Source organism: Helobdella robusta (assembly GCF_000326865.2).
Source record: "Helobdella robusta unplaced genomic scaffold HELROscaffold_14, whole genome shotgun sequence".
Lineage (NCBI taxonomy): Eukaryota > Metazoa > Annelida > Clitellata > Rhynchobdellida > Glossiphoniidae > Helobdella > Helobdella robusta.
Genome location: NW_008703782.1, coordinates 2,038,941 through 2,062,843, shown reverse-complemented (window position 1 = coordinate 2,062,843; position 23,903 = coordinate 2,038,941). Strand labels below are relative to the sequence as shown.

At 31.5% G+C, this 23,903-nt stretch overlaps 2 protein-coding genes across 2 annotated transcripts; both read left to right on the top strand.

Annotated features, from left to right (window-relative positions):
* Positions 1-3,863: 3,863 nt before the first annotated feature.
* On the top strand, positions 3,864-6,740 carry HELRODRAFT_168869 (hypothetical protein; the record flags this gene model as incomplete). Its single annotated transcript, XM_009014721.1, has 2 exons — positions 3,864-3,960; positions 6,490-6,740. 2 exons carry the CDS (start codon positions 3,864-3,866, stop codon positions 6,738-6,740), a joined length of 348 nt encoding a protein of 115 aa, XP_009012969.1.
* Positions 6,741-15,828: 9,088 nt separating this feature from the next.
* HELRODRAFT_168868 (hypothetical protein) lies at positions 15,829-22,805 on the top strand (the record flags this gene model as incomplete). The annotated part of the gene is made up of 7 exons (XM_009014720.1): positions 15,829-15,985; positions 16,320-16,394; positions 17,096-17,214; positions 17,386-17,551; positions 21,281-21,322; positions 21,940-22,130; positions 22,782-22,805. 7 exons carry the CDS (start codon positions 15,829-15,831, stop codon positions 22,803-22,805), a joined length of 774 nt encoding a protein of 257 aa, XP_009012968.1.
* Between the last annotated feature and the right edge of the window lie 1,098 nt (positions 22,806-23,903).

The following is a 23,903-nucleotide window of genomic DNA, read 5'->3' as shown; positions in this document are numbered from 1 at the left end:
AAAGATGTAAGGAATGAAAGGACAGAGATGGAAAATGAGATTGAGGGATAAGAAGATGCAAATGGGAAAAATGAGGAAACGGATAAAGATAGAAATAGAAAAAGAAAAAAAAATGAAAGAAAGAAAGAGGGAGAGAAATAAAGATAGAGAGAGAGAGAGAAATAGAGAGAGAGAGAAAAATAATGAGAGAAAAGAATGAAGTTCCATTGTTGCGAGATTATTTACCAATTTGCATACAAATCTCTGTTGATTGCTGCAAGATCACGAGATGGCGATTGTGAGGTTGATGACGACGATGATGATGATGTTGACAACGATGATGATGATGATGATGACAACATTGATTGGTTGATTGGTAAGCTGATTGTAAGTCTTGTTAATTCTTCAATGTTACCTATTCATTTCATTCAATGATCCCCTGTAATCCCTTAAGGGACCGTTGAGGCCGATGGTATTCTTCTATCTCTTCAAAATCCTTTTCTTTCCCTTGCCATCTTCATTGAGCTCAATGTTCCAACCCCCGTCCATTCCGTGATATCATCCATCCACTTCCTCACAGGTCTTCCAACTTTTTTCTTCCAGTCCCTCTTTCTCATCAGTACTATTTTGATCAGTCTGTTGTCTGTCATTCTGCAGATGTGCCCAAAGATACCCAGCTTTCTTTCCTTGACACTTTCATACACAGATTTTGTCTTCCAAGTTGTTTTCTTATGGCATCGTTTCTTATCTTTTGTCTCCAACTGATTCCCAGCAACTTTCTATAACAATGCATCTCGAATGCTTCCAGTTTGTCTTTGTCTCTTTTCTTCAACGTCCAAGCCTCACATGCATACATCAATGTAGAAAACACACACGCTTCTACGATCTTTACCTTTGAATGTTAGCTATAGTTTACTGATAATTATAGAAATGACAAAAAAAAATGTTGTTTTAGCAGAGCTGATGAATAAACTACATGATAAAAAAATTCAATGAGTGAAACAAAAACAATTACAACCATAACAACAATAACGTTAAAAACAACTGCAATAACCACAACAACAACAAAACAACAACAACAACAACAGCCGAAACAACAACAACAACAACAACAGCCGAAACAACAACAACAACAACAATAACAATAACATCGATTAACAAAGTCTTAGAGTAAAATGAATAACATTAATATGGTTATAAAATCCTTGTCTATTAATTATATGTATCTTGTATCGATTGATTTTCTGAAAAATCTACTACAACTACTGCTGCTGCTAATACTACTACTACTACTTTTACTACTACTACTACCATTACTGTTTTTTTTGCTGCAATTGCTTTTACTGTTGTTACTACTACTACTTCTACTACTACTACTACTACTAATACTAATACTACTACTACTACTACTACTACTACTACTACTACTACTACTACCAATATTAATAATAATAATGATAATAATAATGATAATGATAATAATGATAATAATAATGATAATAAGAATAAGAATAATAAAAAAAAATGCAATTTCTAATATTTTTGGGTTATAAATAAATTCGTTTGATGAAAATTGTTCTATATAAATAAAAAATAACTCTTACGATGACGATTATGACTAACGCTCTGTTTATAATTAAACATTATTAAGAAAGTTTCTTCATCGTCGTCGTCGTCATTATCATCATCATGATGATGACAATGAGGATGATGATGATGAATACGATGATGATGATGATGACGACAACGATGATGATGACGATGTTATGACGCATACAAAAGAACCCCGACTAACAAGCTTAAATTATGGAAGGAGAAGATGACGTGCTTAAAGTTAGAAGATGTATCATCATCATCGTCATCATCATCGTCGTCATCATCATCTTCATCATCATCGTTATCATCAACATCGTCATCGTCATCGTCATCGTCATCGTCATTGAGGTCGTCATCATCATCATCATCATCATCATCATCATAACCAAGACCAACATATTATCATCATCATCATCATCATCATCATATTCATCATTATCATCACCAAACCACCACAAATGGCAACACGTGATGACACTCAGAGACCGGCTTCAAAAATGCAAGCCTGACAAACTGAAAGTTCACCGTTGGGTCAATTCGACCATGTTGTAGGATTACAGGTGCCATAAATGAAAAAAAAACATTTTATTACTATTATTTTTTTATTATTATTGTTGTTATTCTTTTATTCTTATTTTTTTAAATTAATATCCTTTTTCTATAAACTGAATAAAAACTGTAACAAAGAGAACTTCTGTGAATTGAAAATAGCGAAATTCCTCGTTTTGAAACTCCAATACAAAGTACATAAGCCACAGACGAGTTAAATTTTAACAAATTTTTTATAAAATATAAAATACAACGGGATAATAGAAGAATTGAAATAACATGGATAATAATAAAATTAATAATAAATCATTAACATAAATCATTAACATAATAATAATAATAATGATAAAAATGTCCCGCGCAAATGTCACACGTTGAAATCGAAATTCTCCATAATTTATTTTTTCTAGGAATCAAACATTTCCCGATATATAAAATGGAATTGGACTAATTAATTAATTAATTAATTATGTAAAACCATTATTAGATTTTAAAGTGGTAAAATTCTGGTTAAACTGGTCAAACTCCGTATCTATACACACAGACACGCACGCACTCTTCCCATTAGCATCTGTGTTTGTCTATCAAATTGAAATTTTATGTTAATTTTATGTTTTCATTGCTACTGAATGTTTTATTTTCTTTTGAGCAATAAACTGTTTTATGTTAAACTTTTTTTTATAACATTTTGTTAGCTTGCTAACTTTCCTTCAATTAAAGTTCCTCAAGATTGTTCCAATAAAATTTTCGCCATAAACTGCAGACATAATATCGTTGGCATAAAATTTTAGTCGGAAATAAAATTCTCGCTGGCGGCTGTTACATACTTCAGCGTGTATGTATGTTATGTTTGTTTGTGTGTGTAAGTATTTATGTATGTATGAATTTTTTTTTCTCAAAAAAGAGGGGTAAACTAAAAAGCAACGTATGTATGTATGTATGTATGTATGTATGTATGTATGTATGTATGTATGTATGTATGTATGTATGTATGTATGTGTGTATGTATGTATGTATGTATGTATGTGTACGTGTAATTTTGCACACACCTACAAACACACACACACACACACATACATGTATAGAAAAAATATACTAAAATTTAATATTTTTCTAACGAGAAATATTTGAACGAGCGGAAACTGCTTATAAATTGAATTTTTTCTCTTTTAAAGAAGTTTAATTTTGTTTCAAACGCGTAATTTTTGATTTCGATCAACTCTACAGGTAGGAAAAGTTTTTTAAAACTCAATTTTGAAAATTTTGTTAACATAAACAACAACAGCAACAGCAACACCAACAACAGCAACAACAACAACAAAATCAACAAAAACAACAACAACGATTATATTTGGAACATAAACCCCAACGACAATTACATCATAAACAACAGCAAAAACAAATACAACAAAAAAATATATGAACGCAAAAAATCAAATTAATAAATTGCGAAAGTTATGTTAACAAAAACAACAACAAAAACAACAATTGCAACATAAACGACATTAAATACATTAAAAACCAAGAAAACAAATACAACAACAAATTATTTTAGTTATTTATTGTTAGAAAATGTTTTCTGAAAAACAAAATTGATAGTTTTTTAAATTCTTCCCAAAAACATCATGCCATGCAATAAAGAATGCTAATTATTTCACTAACTGACCAGATGATTTACAAACGGTTGTAGTAGTAATAATATTAGTTGTTGCGGTAGTTTTAGCCAAAAAACTTTAAAAATGTACCTCGTCGTGTTTGATGCTGTTGCTAATGTGGCTGTTACTCTTATTGCCAGAGTTGTTAGTGATGGGATCGTCATTTTGATGATATTTTTAGGTTAGTGCTGTGATTGTGGGAATTTTATTAATGCCGTTTAAGTGTAGTTGTTGTTGTTTCATTTGGCGTTGTTGTTGTTGTGCTCAAATTACATCAATAATGTTGCTATTTCGTTGCAGTGTTCTTGCATAAAAGATATAATAATGACGTGCTTTTGGCTAGTCTTTTTTTATAAATATTTTATTGTTTGACAATGTTTTTCAGAGCATTAGAACAAAATTATCGAGGCAAACGTTGTTTATGCTGATGATAGAGGAAGATAGCATCCGGACGTTTATAACGGGAGATGGTCCTTTATAGGCTTTTTTGTGTGCTACTACGTCTGCGGGTTTTGTATAATTGCGTTGCATCTTCAAAGAAAGCATTGAGCTGTTTGTCTTTTAAGCGTTTTTATACTTTCATGTCACTTTGCGAGTTTCATAGCTTCTGCTGGTTTGTGTGTCACATAATGAAATTTTTCACTTTATTCAAGTAAGTTCAAAAGGTTGATTGTTCATAGAAAGAGGTACACACACACACACACACAAACATACATACAACAACACACAAACACAATAACGCACACACACACACACACACACACACTCAGCGCACTTACACACAAAGAAGACAAAGCATACACATATTAAAAAACATACACGACACATAATCGCACATACACACTCACAAACAAAAACAGCACACACACATATACATTTGCATTTTTTGGCATAGAACGAAACCCAGCAGGAAAATTTTAGCACAACTGCGAACACAGTTGTCTTTTTTATGTTTTGTATATTTGAAAAATACCAAACTTGAAAAGAAAACAGTTTTGTTTTTATGTGCAGTTTGTTTTTTTATCACCTTGTGAAAAATTTTATAACAAAAAACGTTTTAAAAATATTTTTCGCTTTTTGAAAATTAGTTGCGGATTTAAATATTTAGTATGTACGTTGCTGTTGTTGTTGTTTGTTTGTTTTTCTTTGTTGATGTTGTTTTTTTGTTTGTTGTTGTTTTTTAATTTGTTTGTTGTTGTTTGTGTTTTGATTTTAAACGTTTTTTCAGGTCTGAATGAAAAAAGTTTACTGTTCTTGTATTATTTTCTTCATTGATGTTTCGTGAATTTAAAATTTTCTCTAATCGCTATTTATACCTTCTTAGCATGTGTGGAACGTATCATGTAGGCAACTGTTCTGTTGTTGCTGCTGATGTCATTGAGGTTGTTGTTGACGGTGGTGTTGTTGTTAATGTTGTTGTTGTTGTTAATGTTAATGTTGATGATGTTGTTGTTGATGTTATCAACATAGTTTGTGAAAATATTGGTTTTCTTGGTGATATAGTCAGCAATTTGTTAATGTTATTAACATTTGTTTTTTACTGGTTCTAACTTTGCCAATTATTGTCTTATGAATGTTAATGATTGATGTAATTAATTTTGTTGATGTTATTTTTATTATGTCATTATCATTGATAATTATATTATGATTATTTATATTATTGTTGTTGTTATTGTTGTTATTATTGTTAATGTTACGGATAATTATTATGATTATTTTTCAGTTGTTTTTATTACATTTTGTTCTCCATTTCAGAATGGCGGACAGATAATGTATATTTATAGCAAACCTAGGACTTTGTTTTGCCAATGCTGTCCCTAAAATAGTAAACAATGTTGTTGTTGTTGATGATGTTGTTGTTGTCGTGGCGATTGTAATTTTTGTTGTTGTTGTTGTTTTTGCGAGTGTTGTTGTCGTTGTTGTTGTGATTGTTGTTGTTGTCGTTTTGGTTGTTGCTGTTGTTGTTGTCAATTTAATGGCTGTTGTTTTTGCTGGTATTTATGTTAATGTAATATTGTTTTTGTTGTTGTTATTTCGTTGATGTTATTGTTTATATTTATATTTTGTTTGGTTTACGTTTTGTATATTTAGTTTTACATTTTTACCACCAATACAAACATGCGGCTAGAATATTTTTATTTAATTTTTATTTTATTGCTTTGAGAATAAATTTTGCTTCTCTCAAAAGCAACATGCGACCGATTTAAAGAAATTTTCTGGAATTTTTTAAATTAATAAAAAATATTTTGTTCTTTAGTTCAATTAGAAAATTAAATTTTAATTTTTTGGATTTGGTTTGAAGTGATGAAAGATGAAATAATAATTTTTGTTGAAAGTTTTTCATTAACAATTTTCAAAGTATGAAGTGCGTTTTCTTCAAAGTTGCAAAAGATTTAAACAGTTTTTTTAAATTCAATCTACGCTTTTAATTTTTAAATATTTATTTTTTGATCTGTCAAAATTTTAAAATGTTTTACAAGCCTTGGATAACAAAAAAAGTAAAATAAAAGACGAGCTAAATACAAGGCATATATCAACAGTTTAAAAACCTTAAATGTAACAAGCCAGCTAATTCAAGAGAATCAATTCGAATGCAGTAGCTAGAAAACAATTATAAAATGTAAACAGAAAAGACAGGATCTATCTATGCTAATAGAAAGAACATTAAAAATTATGAGACAAAATTAGCAGACAACATCAAAATTAATAGTAAAAGTTTTATCAGCTACGCGAGAAGTGCAAAAACACAAAGACAAGATAGGTCCCCTTCGAACTGAGAATAGTGTCGTTACTAATGACCACCAAAAAATGTCGGATATACTTAACTCTTATTTATATTCTGTATTTACAAGGAAGATTTTAACATCTCTGCCGAAACCCAACATAACTTCATTAGAAATGACCAGATTGTCTGAGTTGATGCGACTGCTACGAAGTAACAGAGAGTCGATGAAAGACTGAAAGAAGATAAAGGCCCCCTAAGCAACGGCCTCAATCCAGCATTCCTGAAAAATATATGAGTGGACATTACAAAAGCACTGTTAACACTTTTCAATAAATTGTTGGCAACGAGTGAAATGCCATCAGATTGGAAAGATGCAATCATAATGCCACTCTTCAAGATAGGAGATCATTGCGACTCAGGAAATTAGAAACCAATTAGCCTTGCAAGCATTGCATGCAAAGTGCTAGAAAGAATAATTAAGAAGGTAACCGTGAACCACTTGACAAACAACGACGTCATACACAAGAGCCAACACGGATTTACGGATGAGCATTCATGCCTAACAAATTTGCTTGACTTATTGAAGAGGTTTATAAAAATTTGGACAAAAAGAAAGCAGTGATTATTGTGTACGTAGATGTTGCTGAAATTTTTGATAAAGTACCGATAAACGTTTGGCCTTAAAATTAGAGGCAAGTAAAATTACAGTAAACACACTCAAGTGGATTTCTAATTGGTTACAAGATAGACGGCAAAATGTTGGTAATGGAGGAAGTTTTTCAAACTGGAGCAATGTTACAAGTATTAGAACCGTTGCTAATTGTAATATACATCGATGGTATTGATCTAAAAATGAAGTCTTAATTTTTAAAATTGTCAGATGACACCAAATTATGTGCTGTTGTAGACAACGATAAAGGTATTAAAATTCTAGCATGCGATTTGCAAAAAATGTGTGCAGTCATACATATGGGAGCGAACAACTTGGAGACATGCCACTAAAAAATGTGGAAGAGGAAAAGGATCTAGGGCTGATAATTCATCGGAATGGTAAGGTAGCGCGTCCTTGTTTGCTGCCCACATTGTAGATATAGCAAAAATCATATTCAACATTTTTTAAATCTTTTATTTTTTCGTTCTTTCATTTTTTTTGTTATTTTTTTCAATTTGGTTTCCTATCAAGTTTCATTCAAAAGCTAAATTATGCATAACCAACGCACTTATTGTTGTTTTTTCTTACAATTAAATTTGAAAAAATTAACTTCAAAACATTTTTTAAAATATTTTTTCAAGTAATTTTTTAAAAACTTTTTTAAATTAAATCATAACTAAAAATTTCTAAACTAAAAATTTATTGAAAATACAAAATAAGTAAAAAAAAATCTAATCAGATTGACGTTTGGAGTGCAAATTTTTTTCAGAATAAAGAGCGGAGAAAAAAATTAACCCATCATAAAATGTAATTTAAATGAAACTGTATCTACTTGAATGACAACGCACTAGATTTTATATATGTTTTATTTATTTATTATTATAAACATTTTATTATTTCATTTTAATTTCTTATGAATAATTTGTCAGTTTCTTTGAAAACCTGGGAGGACATATCTTTATGAACGTTGCATTAAAATTGTTGATCTAGTAAAAAGTTGGTTAAAAAAGAAAAAAAAGATGGATAGATAGATAGATAGATAGATAGATAGATAGATAGATAGATAGATAGATAGATAGATAGATAGATAGATAGATAGATAGATAGATAGATAGATAGATAGATAGATAGATAGATAGATAGATAGATAGATAGATAGATAGATAGATAGATAGATAGATAGATAGATAGATAGATAGATAGATAGATAGATAGATAGATAGATAGATAGATAGATAGATAGATAGATAGATAGATAGATAGATAGATAGATAGATAGATAGATAGATAGATAGATAGATAGATAGATAGATAGATAGATAGATAGATAGATAGATAGATAGATAGATAGATAGATAGATAGATAGATAGATAGAGAGAGAGAGGGTGAAAGAGAGAGAGAGAGAATGAGAAAGAGCCCAATTGCATGTGGTGAATAGCATCCGGCCTAAGAGGCAGGCAAGAGCAACCCGGGACATCTTCATTAATAGATCTGGCAAATGAATAAAAAGGGGTCCACCTAATCCCGGCGGCGTAATTTGGTTTGATTAGGGAAACGGAGAGAACGCAAACAGAATTAACATAAAGGCAAACGTGTACCTTTTATTAGCATTTTAACGACATTGCGCTCTTTGTCACATATCTATGCCTGCTTGCACCCGTACCTGTGTATGTTTGTTTGGGTGGTTAGATGTTTGTATGTTTATACAAAGTAGTAGGTATCAATGTGTTTGTACACGTGGTTATGTTTGCAGAGCATGCATGTTTTTTTATCATTCATATATGATAAGCATGCACAAACAGTGTATGCATGCACGCATAAATATATATATATATATATATATATATATATATATATATATGAATTATTGTTTGTATGCATTAGAGTATGATGCATATAATAATTCATCTGAATGTATGTTAACATTTATATTGGTAAATTTGAAAATGGTTAACTGGTCTGGCCTCTGCTCATTTGGATGTCTTTTTCTGGATGAATTTTTTTCAGGTGTGCAATATACCTGTGTTAAGAAATATTAAACTTTTCGACAATTAAAATTTTGTCATTTATTTACTCTGTATTATTAAATATGAAACTCCGGATAAATAAAATGATAAAAAGAACTTGAAAAATTAGTAAAATAAATAACTCATTAAAAAAATTAAAATAAATTTTAATTAAAAAAAAAACAAGAAAATGTTCATTGTTCACTGAACAAGAAATATTTCGCCACTTAAAGCACTGCATCCTGGGCATAATTTTCATCACATAACATTTTGTACTCACAATTATACCATAGACCACACTCACACACAAACGCACACACACACGCACACACATACACACACACAAATTTATTTATACAAAAAAGTAAAAATAGAAAAGACAGGAAGAAGCAAAGAAGGATATTTTGAAAATCTGAAACGAAGTAGAAAAAAAAGTCACTACATACAAGAATAAAACAAAAAAAAACAACCGAGATAGAATACAAAGTTTAAAAAAAAGAAGAGCAAGGATAAAAAAAGAAACAAGAGAGAGAGAGGGAGAGAGAGAGAGAGGGAGGGAGAGAAAAAGAGAGAGAGACATTAGTATGCATTGTTGATGTTGAGTACATTAGCGGGTGACGTTCATTTGACTCTTAAGCCTCTTATTTCAACAGATTGTCCTTTATGGTGCTTGCTTGCTTGCTTGCCGCTTTCGTGTTAGAAGAATGTCATGTTGGCGTCTGAGAGTTTTTGAAATATTAGGCAAAATGATTTTGATGTTGTTGTTTTTGCGTTGTTGATGTTGTAGTTGTTGTTGTTAATGTCATGTCGTTGATGTTGTTGTTGATGTTGTAGTTGTTGTTAATGTCATTAATGTTGTTGTGTTGTTTCTCACTTTAAAAATTTTCAACGGTCAAAACAACAAACTCACAACACATGTAAATACGTGTGAAAGTCAGCCTGGGATCTGTTTGCACTCGAACACGGTCACTGCAACAACAATGTCAGACATCTTAACTAAAACACCATCAATTTTCTAGCATCAAAAACATTTAAATTGATATTCCATAAAAAGATAATAGAATAGATTGCATCTTTGATGTTAGAATGCCTCCAAACTCCAAACATACCTACTTGCTTTCTTCAACAGCATGCATATCCCTATCTGGCGATGTTAATATAAAGATTTCTCATGATTAATCACCCTGCTGATTGATGCAGCGTTTGATTGATTGCGACATTTTGTTATGGATAAAAATTAAAAACTGGTACATCTCCTTTTTTTCTACATTGTGGACATGCCTGTTCGTCTGGTTGGTTTCCGTTTAAAAATGATGATTTATTGTGGGCCATTTATGAAACTATTTTTGGATATTACGTATGCATTCGGTGATTTGGGTTATATTTTAAAAATTGGATTTGAAATTCGCTGGTTTATTACTCACTCAGTCACTCACTCACTCAGTCAGTCTCTCACTCACTCACTCACTCAGTCTCTCACTCACTCACTCTTCTTTCAATCACTCACTCACTCATTCACTCAATCACTCACTCACTCACTTACTCACTCTCAGGATCGATGTTCGACGATAGATATGATAACATAAGTAGAGATGGCTATGCGTTCCAGCTCCACCACTACAACACGATGAGTAACTCATCGCATTTCAAACTGGACAACAGCGAACGGACTATCGAGCATAACAACCAGTACAACATCACGAAAGCCGGTCTGTACTTTCAATTTTCCAACTTTTCTAATTTCAAAAATTCTTATTATCATTATTTATATTATCATCATCACCATCATTATTATTTGATTTTATTCTGAACTTTTTGGCCAATAAAATGGATTCTTATTTGTTATCATTGAAATACCTGGGCGGTGTGTGTGCGTGTGTGTGCGCGCGTGTGTGTGTATGTGTGTGTGTGTGTGTGTGTGTGTGTGACAGACGGATTCATGCGCATATTCTCACACATGCGATATGTGTTCCTTTGTTGTTGTTGATGCATAGCACCTGTTATAAACACTAGTTGTTATATAATTATACGGACTAAATTTAGGTTAGTTACATGTTGTCATTTTAGGTTATGTTTTTATTAGTGTTGTTTTACCGACTTATGTTGCTGCTGTTGTTGAATTGATGTTTTTTTGTCTAAGATAATTTTTTTTTGTTTTGTATTGGTATCCATAAAAACTAACTACTTTATCGTTATGACATCAGGCTTTATGTTGCTTTTTTGTTTGCATTCATCTCGTACATCAGTGCTTATCGACTATGCTGAATGCCGCTGTCGTTGTTGTTGGTTTGTTTGTTTGTAGTAGTTGCTTGTTTGTAGGGGTTGCTTGTTTGTAGGGGTTGCTTGTTTGTAGGGGTTGCTTGTTTGTAGGGGTTGTTTGTTTGTAGGGGTTGCTTGTTTGTAGAGGTCGTTTGTTTGTAGTGGTTGTTTGTTTGTTTGTAGTGTTCTTGAGTTGTAGTTGTGGCGTTTTTGTGGTTGTAGTTGTGGCGTTTTTGTGGTTGTAGTTGTAGCGTTTTTGTGGTTGTAGTTGTAGCGTTTTTGTGGTTGTAGTTGTCGTGTTGTTGTATGTCGTCGGTTTGTCGGTTATGCTGTTGTTTTTGTGTTTGTCATCGTCAGCGCAAATAACATCAGCAACAACATCATCAAAAAACAACAACAAATTCAACAAAACAGCTACAACCACTTAAACAATTAACAAAATTTTTTTCTAACACGTCAAACACCCCACAACACCACGACACGCCACACCACTCCTAGCCACGCCACACGATACCACACCACTAACAACGTTTACATTATGAGGCTTTCTTATGCAATGAGCTAAACCTGAAATTATGGCTAGAGTGTCTTAAATGAGTGTCGTCGTCATTTTAACAATGTGTCGCGGTACCCTGGTTCGACTGCATGCGTAATTTTTACTGTCTCATATTTAGTTACATAAAACCCTGTCTCGTAAATTTACAAACTTAATTGAGCGCTATAACATTAACTTTAACAACAATGGCAACAATGACGTCATCGACAACATTAACGCTAATAACATCAATAAAAACATCAAATAAAAGCTACTCACCACATCAGCTTGCACATCACCACACCACATCTCATCACCTTTACTTGTGGCGTGTGGGTCTATTAAACCCTAGCTCACGGTTATTGCCTTGTGTCGATCCTGATAATGATGATAATGGATGATGATGATGACGATGACGATGGTGAACCATCAAAATGTAAACAAACAAACAAATGAACATCTAAAAGTAATCAAACATACAAGCAAAAATACATAACAAAAACATACAAAACAAATCATACAAAAAAAAAATCATTCCCGACAACAATAACAAAGGTAATAATGCGAAATAACTGAATGAGAACGCACACGATGATAACACGCTACAGTGCGTAACACGCAACATCATTAACAACAGCAACAACAACAACAGCAACATCAACAACAACAACAACCATAGCAACAATAACAATAATAATATTAACAACAACAACAGCCATAGCAACAACAACAACACTAGGACGAGACCAACAATGCAATTTGCTGACAGAAAATTCTCATTTCAACATGTATATCAGCTTTCAAGCTGTTATATATACTCCTTGGTCATGCCACTCTTATATGGGCATGTAGATGTGTGTGTGTGTGTGTGTGTGTATTTGCGTGCGTGTGTAAGTGTGTTTGCGTGTATGTAGGTGTAGGTGTGTGTGTAAGCGTGCGTGCGTGTGTGCATGTGCGTTTTTGTGTGTAGGCATATATGTATTATGTAGCACACTTTGTATTTACATGTTTGTATGTATATTGAAGTAATACACTACCGACACAAAATCTTTTGGTAATTTTGGTACATGCGACAACTTTCACTTGCAATGACTATGCGCGCGTGTGGTGTTTGCTTTCTTCGATAACATGTCAAATCATATGAAGGAGTTTGCACACGTCTTAGTGCAAATGCATTCATTCCATTACTATACACCTTTCAACATTCACCGCTACGTACACGTACACACACACACACACACAGATGTACACAAAAACGCGCAGCACACGCACACACGCACAAACATGACACACAAGTACACAGACAGATATGCTAGAAAAAAGATCTTCTAAGAAGCAGTCAGTCATAGATTGATTTCGTAGAATCGTTGGCGTCATATATTTCGCACATCTCGTCTGAATTTTTAATAATTTTCTGAAATATTTATTTAGATTAATATCAATATAAAAATGTTTTAAATCTAGATTTATGTTTGTTTATTGAAAAAATTGTTAGAAAGCTTTTTTGGGAAATTTTCGTAATTTCCGGCTTACTGATGTTTAGAATTTTCAAAATTCTTTGTTAATCATTTTTTTTTAAGTTTTCGAACTTGGCTTAGTCACACACAAATACGTACGTACGTGTAAATACGAAAATTTATACAAACAGACTCAGATCTAAGCCACTAAATAACACTTTAGATTCATAAAACTTGGAATTTACTTTAATTTTATTGGCACAAAGTAGAATCTAGATAACTCTGACTAGAGAGCCAACTTGTGAAAATGTAAAAATGTTGGTGAACATTTTTATGTTGGTTATGCTGAGCTAGAACTTTTCAAATACTTGGCAATTTAAAAAACTATTCTTTTTAATGTTTAAAAAGTACTCAAACAATAACGTTCTAACATTATATCATTCTTATCATTCAACATCATTGTATCATTATATCATTCTTATCATTCAACATCATTGTATCATTATATCATTCTTATCATTCAACATCATTGTATCATTTCATTATATCATTCTTAAACTTCGCACATACCAACGTACTAGGTACAATCCTCATTTTGGAGAACAATTTCATCCAATCAGTAGTATCCACCCTTATTATGATACTATTAGTATCATCACTGACACTATTGTCTACTTATATTAGTATCATCGTTGATACTATTGCTACTTATATTAGTATCATCTTTTGTACTATTGCTACTTATATTAGTATCATCTATGATATTAGTCTATTAGTAAGTATCTTGGATGCGGTTTTAAACTGGTAAAAAAGTGTTGAAAGAAAATTTTCGACATTTAGCGAAGTACCGCTTCAGTGCAGATGGCCAAATAAATAAATAAACTTTTGACGTAAAATACCATGCTGGAATGCTAATTTCGGGTTTTGTATAAAACCTCCATCTGTTATTTTATGTCCATGTTTTTGTTTCTTTGGTGAGGAATTATTTTAACTTTTACGGTTTTTGGTTTGTTGACTGATGATTTTTTTTTATTAATAAACTCTGTATGTGTTATATGTCTTTGTTTTTGCTCCTCTGGTGAGAAATTATTTCAATTTTTATGGTTTTTGGTTTGTTTATTGGTTATTTAATATTTAAAATTGTGAAAACTGTTTGAATAATTTGAAATAGTGTTTTAAATTAAGACTTTTCTTCTGTAAAAGACAATGATAATAATCGTAATATACATATAATACATATATATTTATATAGTATATAATACATAAAATGTATATATAATGCATATTATATATATATATATATATATATATATATATATATATATATATATATATAATTTGCGAATGTAACTTTACTTAATGGGCATGAACTTGAAAGAATAGTTTATCATTGGTATTATTGTCTAATTATATTAATATCATCATTGATGTTACTATGATATTATTATGATATTATGATAATTTTATTATTATATTATGATAATTTTATTATTATATTATGATAATTTTATTATTATATTATGATAATATTATTATTATATTATGATAATATTATTATTATATTATGATAAATGACTGATAAATGAATAAAAATTCAAAAACAAAAAAAATGATGAATATATATATATGAAAAAAATGATATCAGTAGTAAGCAAGATGAATGAATGAATGAACGAACGAACGAGCGAACAAACGAATAAACGAGCGAACGAACGAATGAATGAATGAATGAATAATAGAAAACGAATGAGAACATAACGTTAATTGAAAATGGATGGATGAAGATGAATGAATGAATGAGTACATGAATGAATGATTGAATAATCGAATGAATAAATAATTGAATGAATGACTGAACGAAGGTTTGAATGAATATAGAAACGAGTGAATATACAGAAGGATCAATAGATTAACAAACTGACAAACGAACGAACGAACGAATCAACATATATAAACGAATAAAAATAACTGAACATGACGTCAGAAAAGCTTGTGTGACGTCACAGGTTCGTGGATTAATTTTATTTAAAAAGTCATTTTATCTGTCGGTTCTCATGAGATAGTGAAGTGTGAGTCTTCAAGGATGCATGTACGTACACATGTAAGTGTTAGCAGGAAGGTCTTGATGATGATGATGGTGACAGTGAAAAATGATGATAATGATGGTGATGATGATGTTGATAGTAATGATGGTGATGATGATGTTGATAGTAATGATGGTGATGATGATGTTGATAGTAATGATGGTGATGATGATGTTGATAGTAATGATAGTGATGATGATGTTGATAGTAATGATGGTGATGATGATGTTGATAGTAATGATGGTGATGATGATGTTGATAGTAATGATGGTGATGATGATGTTGATAGTAATGATGGTGATGATGATGCTGATAGTAATGATGGTGATGATGACACTTGTGAGGATTCTGCGGGTTAATGTTGTTGTTGATGACGATGATGTTGATGACGATGTTGATGATAAAGATGATGATAAAGATGATGATGATGATGATAATAGTGTAGGTGCAGACTTTGGTAATAATCTTGGTGATTATATCGCTGATGGTATGCTAGTAATTGGGATGCTTCAAATTGGAAAGGTTCTCAAAATTTGATTGAATTCGTTTGAACGCTGCTATGTTAAAGACCTCTGAAATGCTATTTTTTTCAAGTTTCTAATAAACAATCCAGTTTATTATTTTATAATGTATTTTTTTAATTTATATTTGAAGAAAATCAAATTAAAAAGTATATAAACAGGTCACGCATAAAAACGTAGCATAAAAAATGCAAAAAAAAACACCCAAAGCTAAATTAAATTGGTTCGTCTAAAAAATTTCTTCAGAAAAGTAATTCATTTATTGACTTGTGAAAAAATTTTGTTTTATTTTTTCACCAGACTTTTTAACAAGCAAGTCCACGCAATTCAATTCTCTAATTGTAGTGCCCGAAAATTTGAAATGCTTTCTGAAAAGTACTGCATTTGTTTCTTTAGAAACGTTTTTTGGGAACTGCGATTTCTTTGTTATTATTTGTTTTTTCTCAAGAAACATGCTTAGAACTATGAGTACAAATTACACTTTTTGTTGGAGAGACTTTATAAATATCAATTTTCATTTCAATTTTTGAAATTATTTGATGTTTTTCATTTGTCGTTTTACGCCCGTGATCAAAAAATATTATTTTTCAGTTTCATTGATAATTTATAACTTTTTTTCGTGTAAAAATAATTCGGTTAAATAGCATGACTCAAACAATAAAAAATGAAAAATTGTAACGATGAAACTGAGAAATAATTTTTAAATTTAAACTGGAAGACGTCGGTAGGCTATCATTACCAAATATTTCATGGAAAAATAATTTCGCTGCTGAATGGATGATGATCATTTATTTTGAATTGCCTGGGCACATCAATCTACTCACTATCAACTCTCATTAGACTGTCTCCAAGCCTTCATACATCATTCATTCATTCTTTCGTTTATTCTGTCAGCTATTCATTTCAATCTAGAATTCTATCAATCAATTAGACTATCATTATATCATTAAAGATATATGTATCATCAATCAATTAGACTATCATTAAAAATATATGTATCATCAGTCTAGTAGGCTATCATCAATTCATTCAATTTAATTATTTGTTCATTCATTCATTCATCAATTCACTTATAGGATGTGAATTACTAGAAAGTGGAGTTTTCACGCTACTGACTTCTGTGGACATGGGCAGCCAGTCCCTCATCGAATCCCTATCCAGAACATTTCACGTGACGCACATTGTCGTTTCGGAGGTAACCGCCAATCGCCAGGAGACGCTCGACTCCAAATGGCGGAGCCACAACCTACATCGGATCGCTACGTCACTCGCCAGTAATCCACTCACACAAAAATTTCAATCCTTCAAACCATCATCGTCACCATCTTTAACACCGTCGCCATTGTCGTCAACATCTTTACTACAGTCACCATCGCCATCATCATCATCTTCTTCATCGTCTTCATCATCTTTTTCGCATGCGTTGCCTTCTTTCGTTTTGTATCTGAGACCTCTTTTTGAAAGGGCCTACTACGATCTTTTCAAGCACTTTGGCTGGAAGAGACTGATCTACCTGTACGATAATGAATATGGTTAGTTTGTTGTTGACAGTGTTATTTTTTTTATATAATGATTATTTATTTAATGATAATTATATTATTAATAATTGTAGTTTTATTTGTTTTGTTGAAGTTTTGGATATTTTAATATTAATATTAATTTTTTTTATTATAATTATTATTACAAGTAATTACCATAATTAGAATGAGTTATTACATGAGCTGCTGGCAATTATGTAGAAGGAAAATTATTATTAATATTATTATTGGTGTGTTTGCAAACGACTTTTAAAATGATCTCAGAAGCGCTAACGATTAATGCAGTACAGTGCGTAGCTCTTTATTAAAGCAATGCAATGAATGGAGAGAAAAAGACATTAGCACGGGTGAGCTGGGACAAAAAGATGGTGTTTCAGCCTTTTACGAAATTGAATAAGAGACAACGCCGGATCACGAATGTCCTTAGGCAAACCAGACAGCAGGTCCCATTACGGAGAAATTCCTTCGACCAAAAATTTTTGATTGATTCAATTTAAGCCTATTTGCTATCATCCGCTCATTTATTTTTGAGAGACATGATTTGAATCTACAGAAAAGATCATCAAAACGACAAAGGAAGGCACTAGCCAAGGACCAACCCCTGTTGAACACCGTATGACATAGTTTCAACATGTGTCAAGTGAGATTTGAACAGAACCTGTTGTGTACGACCAGAGAGGTATGACTCAATCCATTGAAGAACAACATCCGATACTTCAAATGAACATTGTAGCTTGCGTAAAAGTAATGAGTGATTGACAAAATCAAAGGTAGGTCTCATATCTAAAAGAGCAAGCAGCGACACATTCTTAGCATCTGTGGAGGAACACAAATTCAAAGAAACATCCAATAAGACAGTTTCAGCCAAATGGAACCAGATTGGTAAACCTGAAAAAAATTATTGGTGCTCAAGTGAGTGACAAGTTGCTGAAAGACTATGTGTTCGACAACTTCAGACAAAAATTGTTCATAGATTACATATAAAAAGGTGTTTTTCAAAATTGCTGGTAGTTAATCGGACATAAAATTTAAAAAATAGTTTTTTCTAGATGTAGAATAAACTCTAAAATTTAAATCCGTCCTATTTTACATTTAGGTACTGAAAAAGGACATTTTTTTCAATGAAAATGACCGAAAACCAACAAAGTTAAACAGAGTGCAACGTCATTTGCACGCATCATTTGTATGCCATTTTGCTCATATCAACCGTCCAATTTATAACAGAATTTTTCAGAAGTTAACTAAAAATTTATTTAGAAAAGACTTAGCTAACAAAAATACAAAAATTTTTGAAGTGAGATGAATTAGCTTTTGTTGCAAAACATATTTTTTCAAAAAAAAGAGAACTAAAGGGAAAGAACGAGAGAGAGAGAGAGAGAGAGAGAGAGAGAGAGAGAGAGAGAGAGAAAGAAATTTCTTGTGTTATTTTGTTATTTTGCCCTCATTTCAACGTTATTAAACTTACATATTTTTTCTATATATATGACAGTAACAAAGACATTAAAAAATAATTAATCCGTTTTTTATGAAAAAAATTGTTAAAAAAGAACAAAGATTTTTCAATCAAGCCATTAAGCTTCTTTTGATTAAATATTTAATGTTTGACCTTTCATGTTCAGGTTTTTAAAAAAAATTTAATGATAGCATAAAGCAGTTTGCTTATATTCACTTTTACTATTATTTACTTTATATAATAATTTATTATTCAAAGAAATATTATTAAAACGTGAATTACTTTTCTAAAAAAATATATATTGTTAAATAAGTTAGTATATATCTATAAAATTTAAAAAAAAAATTTGCGACTTTATAAGAAAACAAGACAAAACAAACTTAAAATAAATAAATAAAATAAAAATGTATCCCGAAACTGGTGATGATAAATGCATGCACATGTGTCAAAACGAAAAAAGCCATCCATTGCTTCCAGGCAAATTCTAAGCTGGAAAATTTTGTTTCGTCTTATTCATAAATTTCTACGAAACATTGAAATTAATGTTGCATAATGCACTATAGCATTGAAGAAAGATGGCGTATCTAGACATATGATTGTGGTTCTGTTGTTGATGTTGTTGTGTTATTATTGTTATTATTGTCGTTGTTGTTGTTGTGTTATTATTGTTATTGTTTTTTGTGAAGTTTTTTTGGTTGTTGTTGTTTTATTGTCGTTGTTAAGTCGTTGTTGTTATGTGACTGTTGTTGGTGAATTGTTATTGTTGTTATGTTATGTTGCTGTTTTTGATTGTTATTAGAGATTTCTTATTAGAAATATTAACAAATTATGAGAAATAATATTAAGTCAAATAATTAGAAGATTTATATTAAAAAATTGACATTTTGTAATCGAAGACATTGGCCACACCGTGCGTCCGCCACATACGACAGCATTCACCACACACCACATCGTCATCGTCCACACGCTGCTCGCACTCCACAAACGTTCATCACTATGCCTTCTAGACAATCGCACAGATGCTACGATAAATGCAAACTAACAATGAACAGAATGGAACAAATTTTTTCATATAAAAAAACCGTGCACAAACACACGCAATCAGCTAGCTAGACAGGCTATTAGCGTTATTGGCAAATAAAACAAGCGAAATAATAAAGTTATAAGCAAACAAAAGCAAGGACGAAAGTACAAACATAATCTCGCAAACGCAAACAAAAACGTTTCGTTAACAAACACGTACAATAGAACAAACATACGCAGGCACACATAAAAACACACACAGAAACACACACACACACAAACAGAACCACACATACACAGGCACACACATATATAGGGAGAGACACAAACACTGACGACAAATTGCATAGAAACAGAGGCGCAGAAAATGAATGCCGGTCTTCGTGTTTGCTCGGGGGTCACACAAATGACCTTCTGACCTTTCTCTAATACCGTCATGACGTCATCAGTCCTTCGATCACGTGATGTCTGAATATCATTTCAGTATTGCTTCGTGTTCGAACGTTTATTGCCTGTTGCGTGTGTGTTGTTTGTTTGTTCGTGTGTGTGTGTGAGTGTGTGTGTGTATGTGTGTGGTGTGTGTGGGTTAGGTTAGTGTCATGATTCGCGTGTCCGCCACATTATGGTCCATTCTGACAAAGTTTACTAGATGTCTCCTACTTTAGCTACGTCTGTTCAAGATGCTGTAACGTCAATGTATTGAAAAGTTGTACTTACATTCTCAAATGTTTCTGCTAATTCTGCTGGCCGCGAATTTACATTACAACTTTAATATCACTAACGGTTATCTCATTTTAACATCTTCTTGTTTTAAACGTTTTTTGGATGGATTCTATTTATTAGTGGTTTAATTTTTTAGGAAAAAATTATAATTTAATTCTATCTAGAGCCGGACCATACGGACGCGAATTTTTTTTTTCTATTAAAATTTGAAATAAATACGAGCATTAAAAAAAATCTTTCATTGAATTTTAAACAATTTATATAATAAAAAAATGAAAAAATTATAAATTAAAGTTTAGAAAAGTCATCCTATTAAATTTTCAAAAAACCTAATTGGACAAATTAAAAATAATCTAACGACATACGAGCTGTTTAATTGGTTTCCAATTACATCTCAATTATTTTATAAAAAATATTTTTTACCCATTTTTCAATATTTTAACGTATAATTTTATTATTTCAATTAAAATTCACTACTTTTAAATGAATTTGAAATTATTATAAAATATTATTATTTTTTCAAGGTCTGTATCACCTGGAGCACCTGTATTCTGTCATTAATAAAGGTGGGTTAGGGTAAAGTTATCAATATTTCAATTCAAATAAATACAAGTTATTTTATCAATTTATTATTATTATGTGCGTTTGAGATAGGTTCTAATATCCAGGGTTAATTTACATACGTACGTGAATGTCTGTGTGTGTGTATATATGTGAGAGTCTGTGTGTATGTGAGAGAGAGAGAGAGAAAGAGAGAGAGAGAGAGAGAGAGAGAGAGAGAGAGAGAGAGAGAGATGGAAGGTGTTTGTGAAAAAAAGACTTCACGCACGTTTGTGTATTTGCCAATTTGAATGAATGGTGCTGCTTTGTGTACTATCTTTATTGAACATACTGGACATCAAATTCCTCTTTTTCTTTGTAACATCTCTCGGCTGAATACATATTCAGTTCAACTTTATTTTATTCATCATCATCATAATCACTATCATCATTATTATTATCGTCGTCGTCATTATCATTATCATCATCATGTCCATCTTCCTCCTTTCCCTCATCATCGTCGTCGTCGTCATCCCCATCATTATCATCATCTTCATCCTTTTATCATCATCAACTTTATCCTTTTATCATCATCATCATAATCATCACCACCCCATCATCACTACCCAACCAAACACTCCAGGTGACTTCAAGATAGACCCAGAAATCATCCACATAGCCGATGTTACCAACTGCTACGACACCCTGCGACAGATCGACCACAAACGTTTCCAGCATAGCAGCGGTGGTGGCGGTGGAAGCCACAACTCATACCACACAAGAATCTTTCTCGATTTTTCTAACCCCGATGCCTTCAATTCCTTCCTTAAACAGGTATATTATCGTTATTTTTTGTAAAAAATTATTAAAATTTTGTTTTGATCATAAAACTTATATTCTATGTATTTAAATTTGTATGAAGTAGTATATTTGACTAATTAACTTCAAGAAAAAATGGTTTTAGATGGCGTTTAAGATTTATATTACGTTGGTTGGTCTGAAACGTTGAATGTTGTGTTGCTATTTCAATTTTCGTCCTACCTTTTTTCTCGTAAATATTGTTACACTGCTCACTTTTCACCATCCTACGACGGTTGCTGAACATCGTTTTTTCTCGGGGAAATTCTTTCTGTTTCTGTAAACTCTCTCGTTCAACGTTAAATAACTCGATATTGTTCATGTACATGTATTAATGATAGATGTCTTCAATTAGCGACTTACGTGTGTTGAGTATTATCTAGTTTTTTAAATGTTATAAAGTTTAATAATGAAAATCGAACGAGAAACGGCTCACCCATTATTGTCAATATTATTTATATTGTTTTAATTGTAATTAAATGTATTTTCTATAACAAAATAACAAAACTTAAACGAAGAATTAAAATGCAAATAATAATAATGTGTAAAAAAGATAACTCTAACTATTAACTAAAATAACTCTCAACTTAACTCTCTTAACTTATGTGCTCGCCTATTATATACCAGGAGACCTTGCTCCCAAGAGCTTAACTAGTTGTCTAACTCTTTTTAACCAGTCAGTCCCTACTGTATGTCACACCTCATTCTTATTATACAGAGTATTACATGCTCTGATTAATTATACCTTATATTATCTTATATTAAGCTGCTTTATGTCTGTAAATTTGCTGTTTCGTCGTGAACAACTTTTAAAACTTAACTATCATTATAATTACATACCTACTTTAACATATATTCATATACAACCTATATTTACTTATACCTCTCAATCCAAACTCCCATCTATATAATAATATTATAAAGTTATTTTTTATTTTTAATTTGAGAAATAAAACGATTTTTCATGTGGTGTAGTGATTTTAGTTGACTCCAAACAAGCGGACATATGTGTAATTATCATTCTGTAAAATATGTAAAAACATCTTCATAGACGTCAGTGGCTAATTTATCAATACCCCCGTGCAACTTAATCCTCAAAAAATCCCTGAAAACATTATATTCTTATTTTTAACAACATTCTTGTTGATGTTTTATGTTTAGATAATATATGTAAATGTATGAATAGCATGAATAGCACATACGTGTGTGTGTGCGTGCGATTTTGTGCGCGTGTGCGTGCGTGTGTGTGCGTGTGTGAAACTATAACCACCATATGACCCATAAATTGTAACCTTGCCATTACATTGTGTTGGCAACGAGAAGTTTCAGCCATAAACATTTTACCCATTCTGTTAAGTCAAAGTATAAATTTCGTGCAAACAATTAAAATATTCCGTCTAATAACAATAATATGAATAATTTATAAAACATGTCAAGGAGAGAGAACGAAAAAAAGAGGGAGAGAGAAAAAAAAAAGAAAAAAAAGAAGAATGAAAATAGATAAAGAGACGAAGCAATCTAGAAAGATAAAAAGAGAGAGAGAATAAAATGAAAAAAAAACGAAAGTTTATTTATTCAAACTCCGCTCCATCAATTTTATTTCCGCCGAATGTTCTTATCCATTGTTGAACCTTTGTAATTGATGCTCCGCGCTTGTTAAATTTATATCAGAGACATGACTCTTATGGAAAATTGTTTACATGTGTGTGTGTATGTGTGTGTGTGTGTGTGTATGTGTGTGATGTCTCT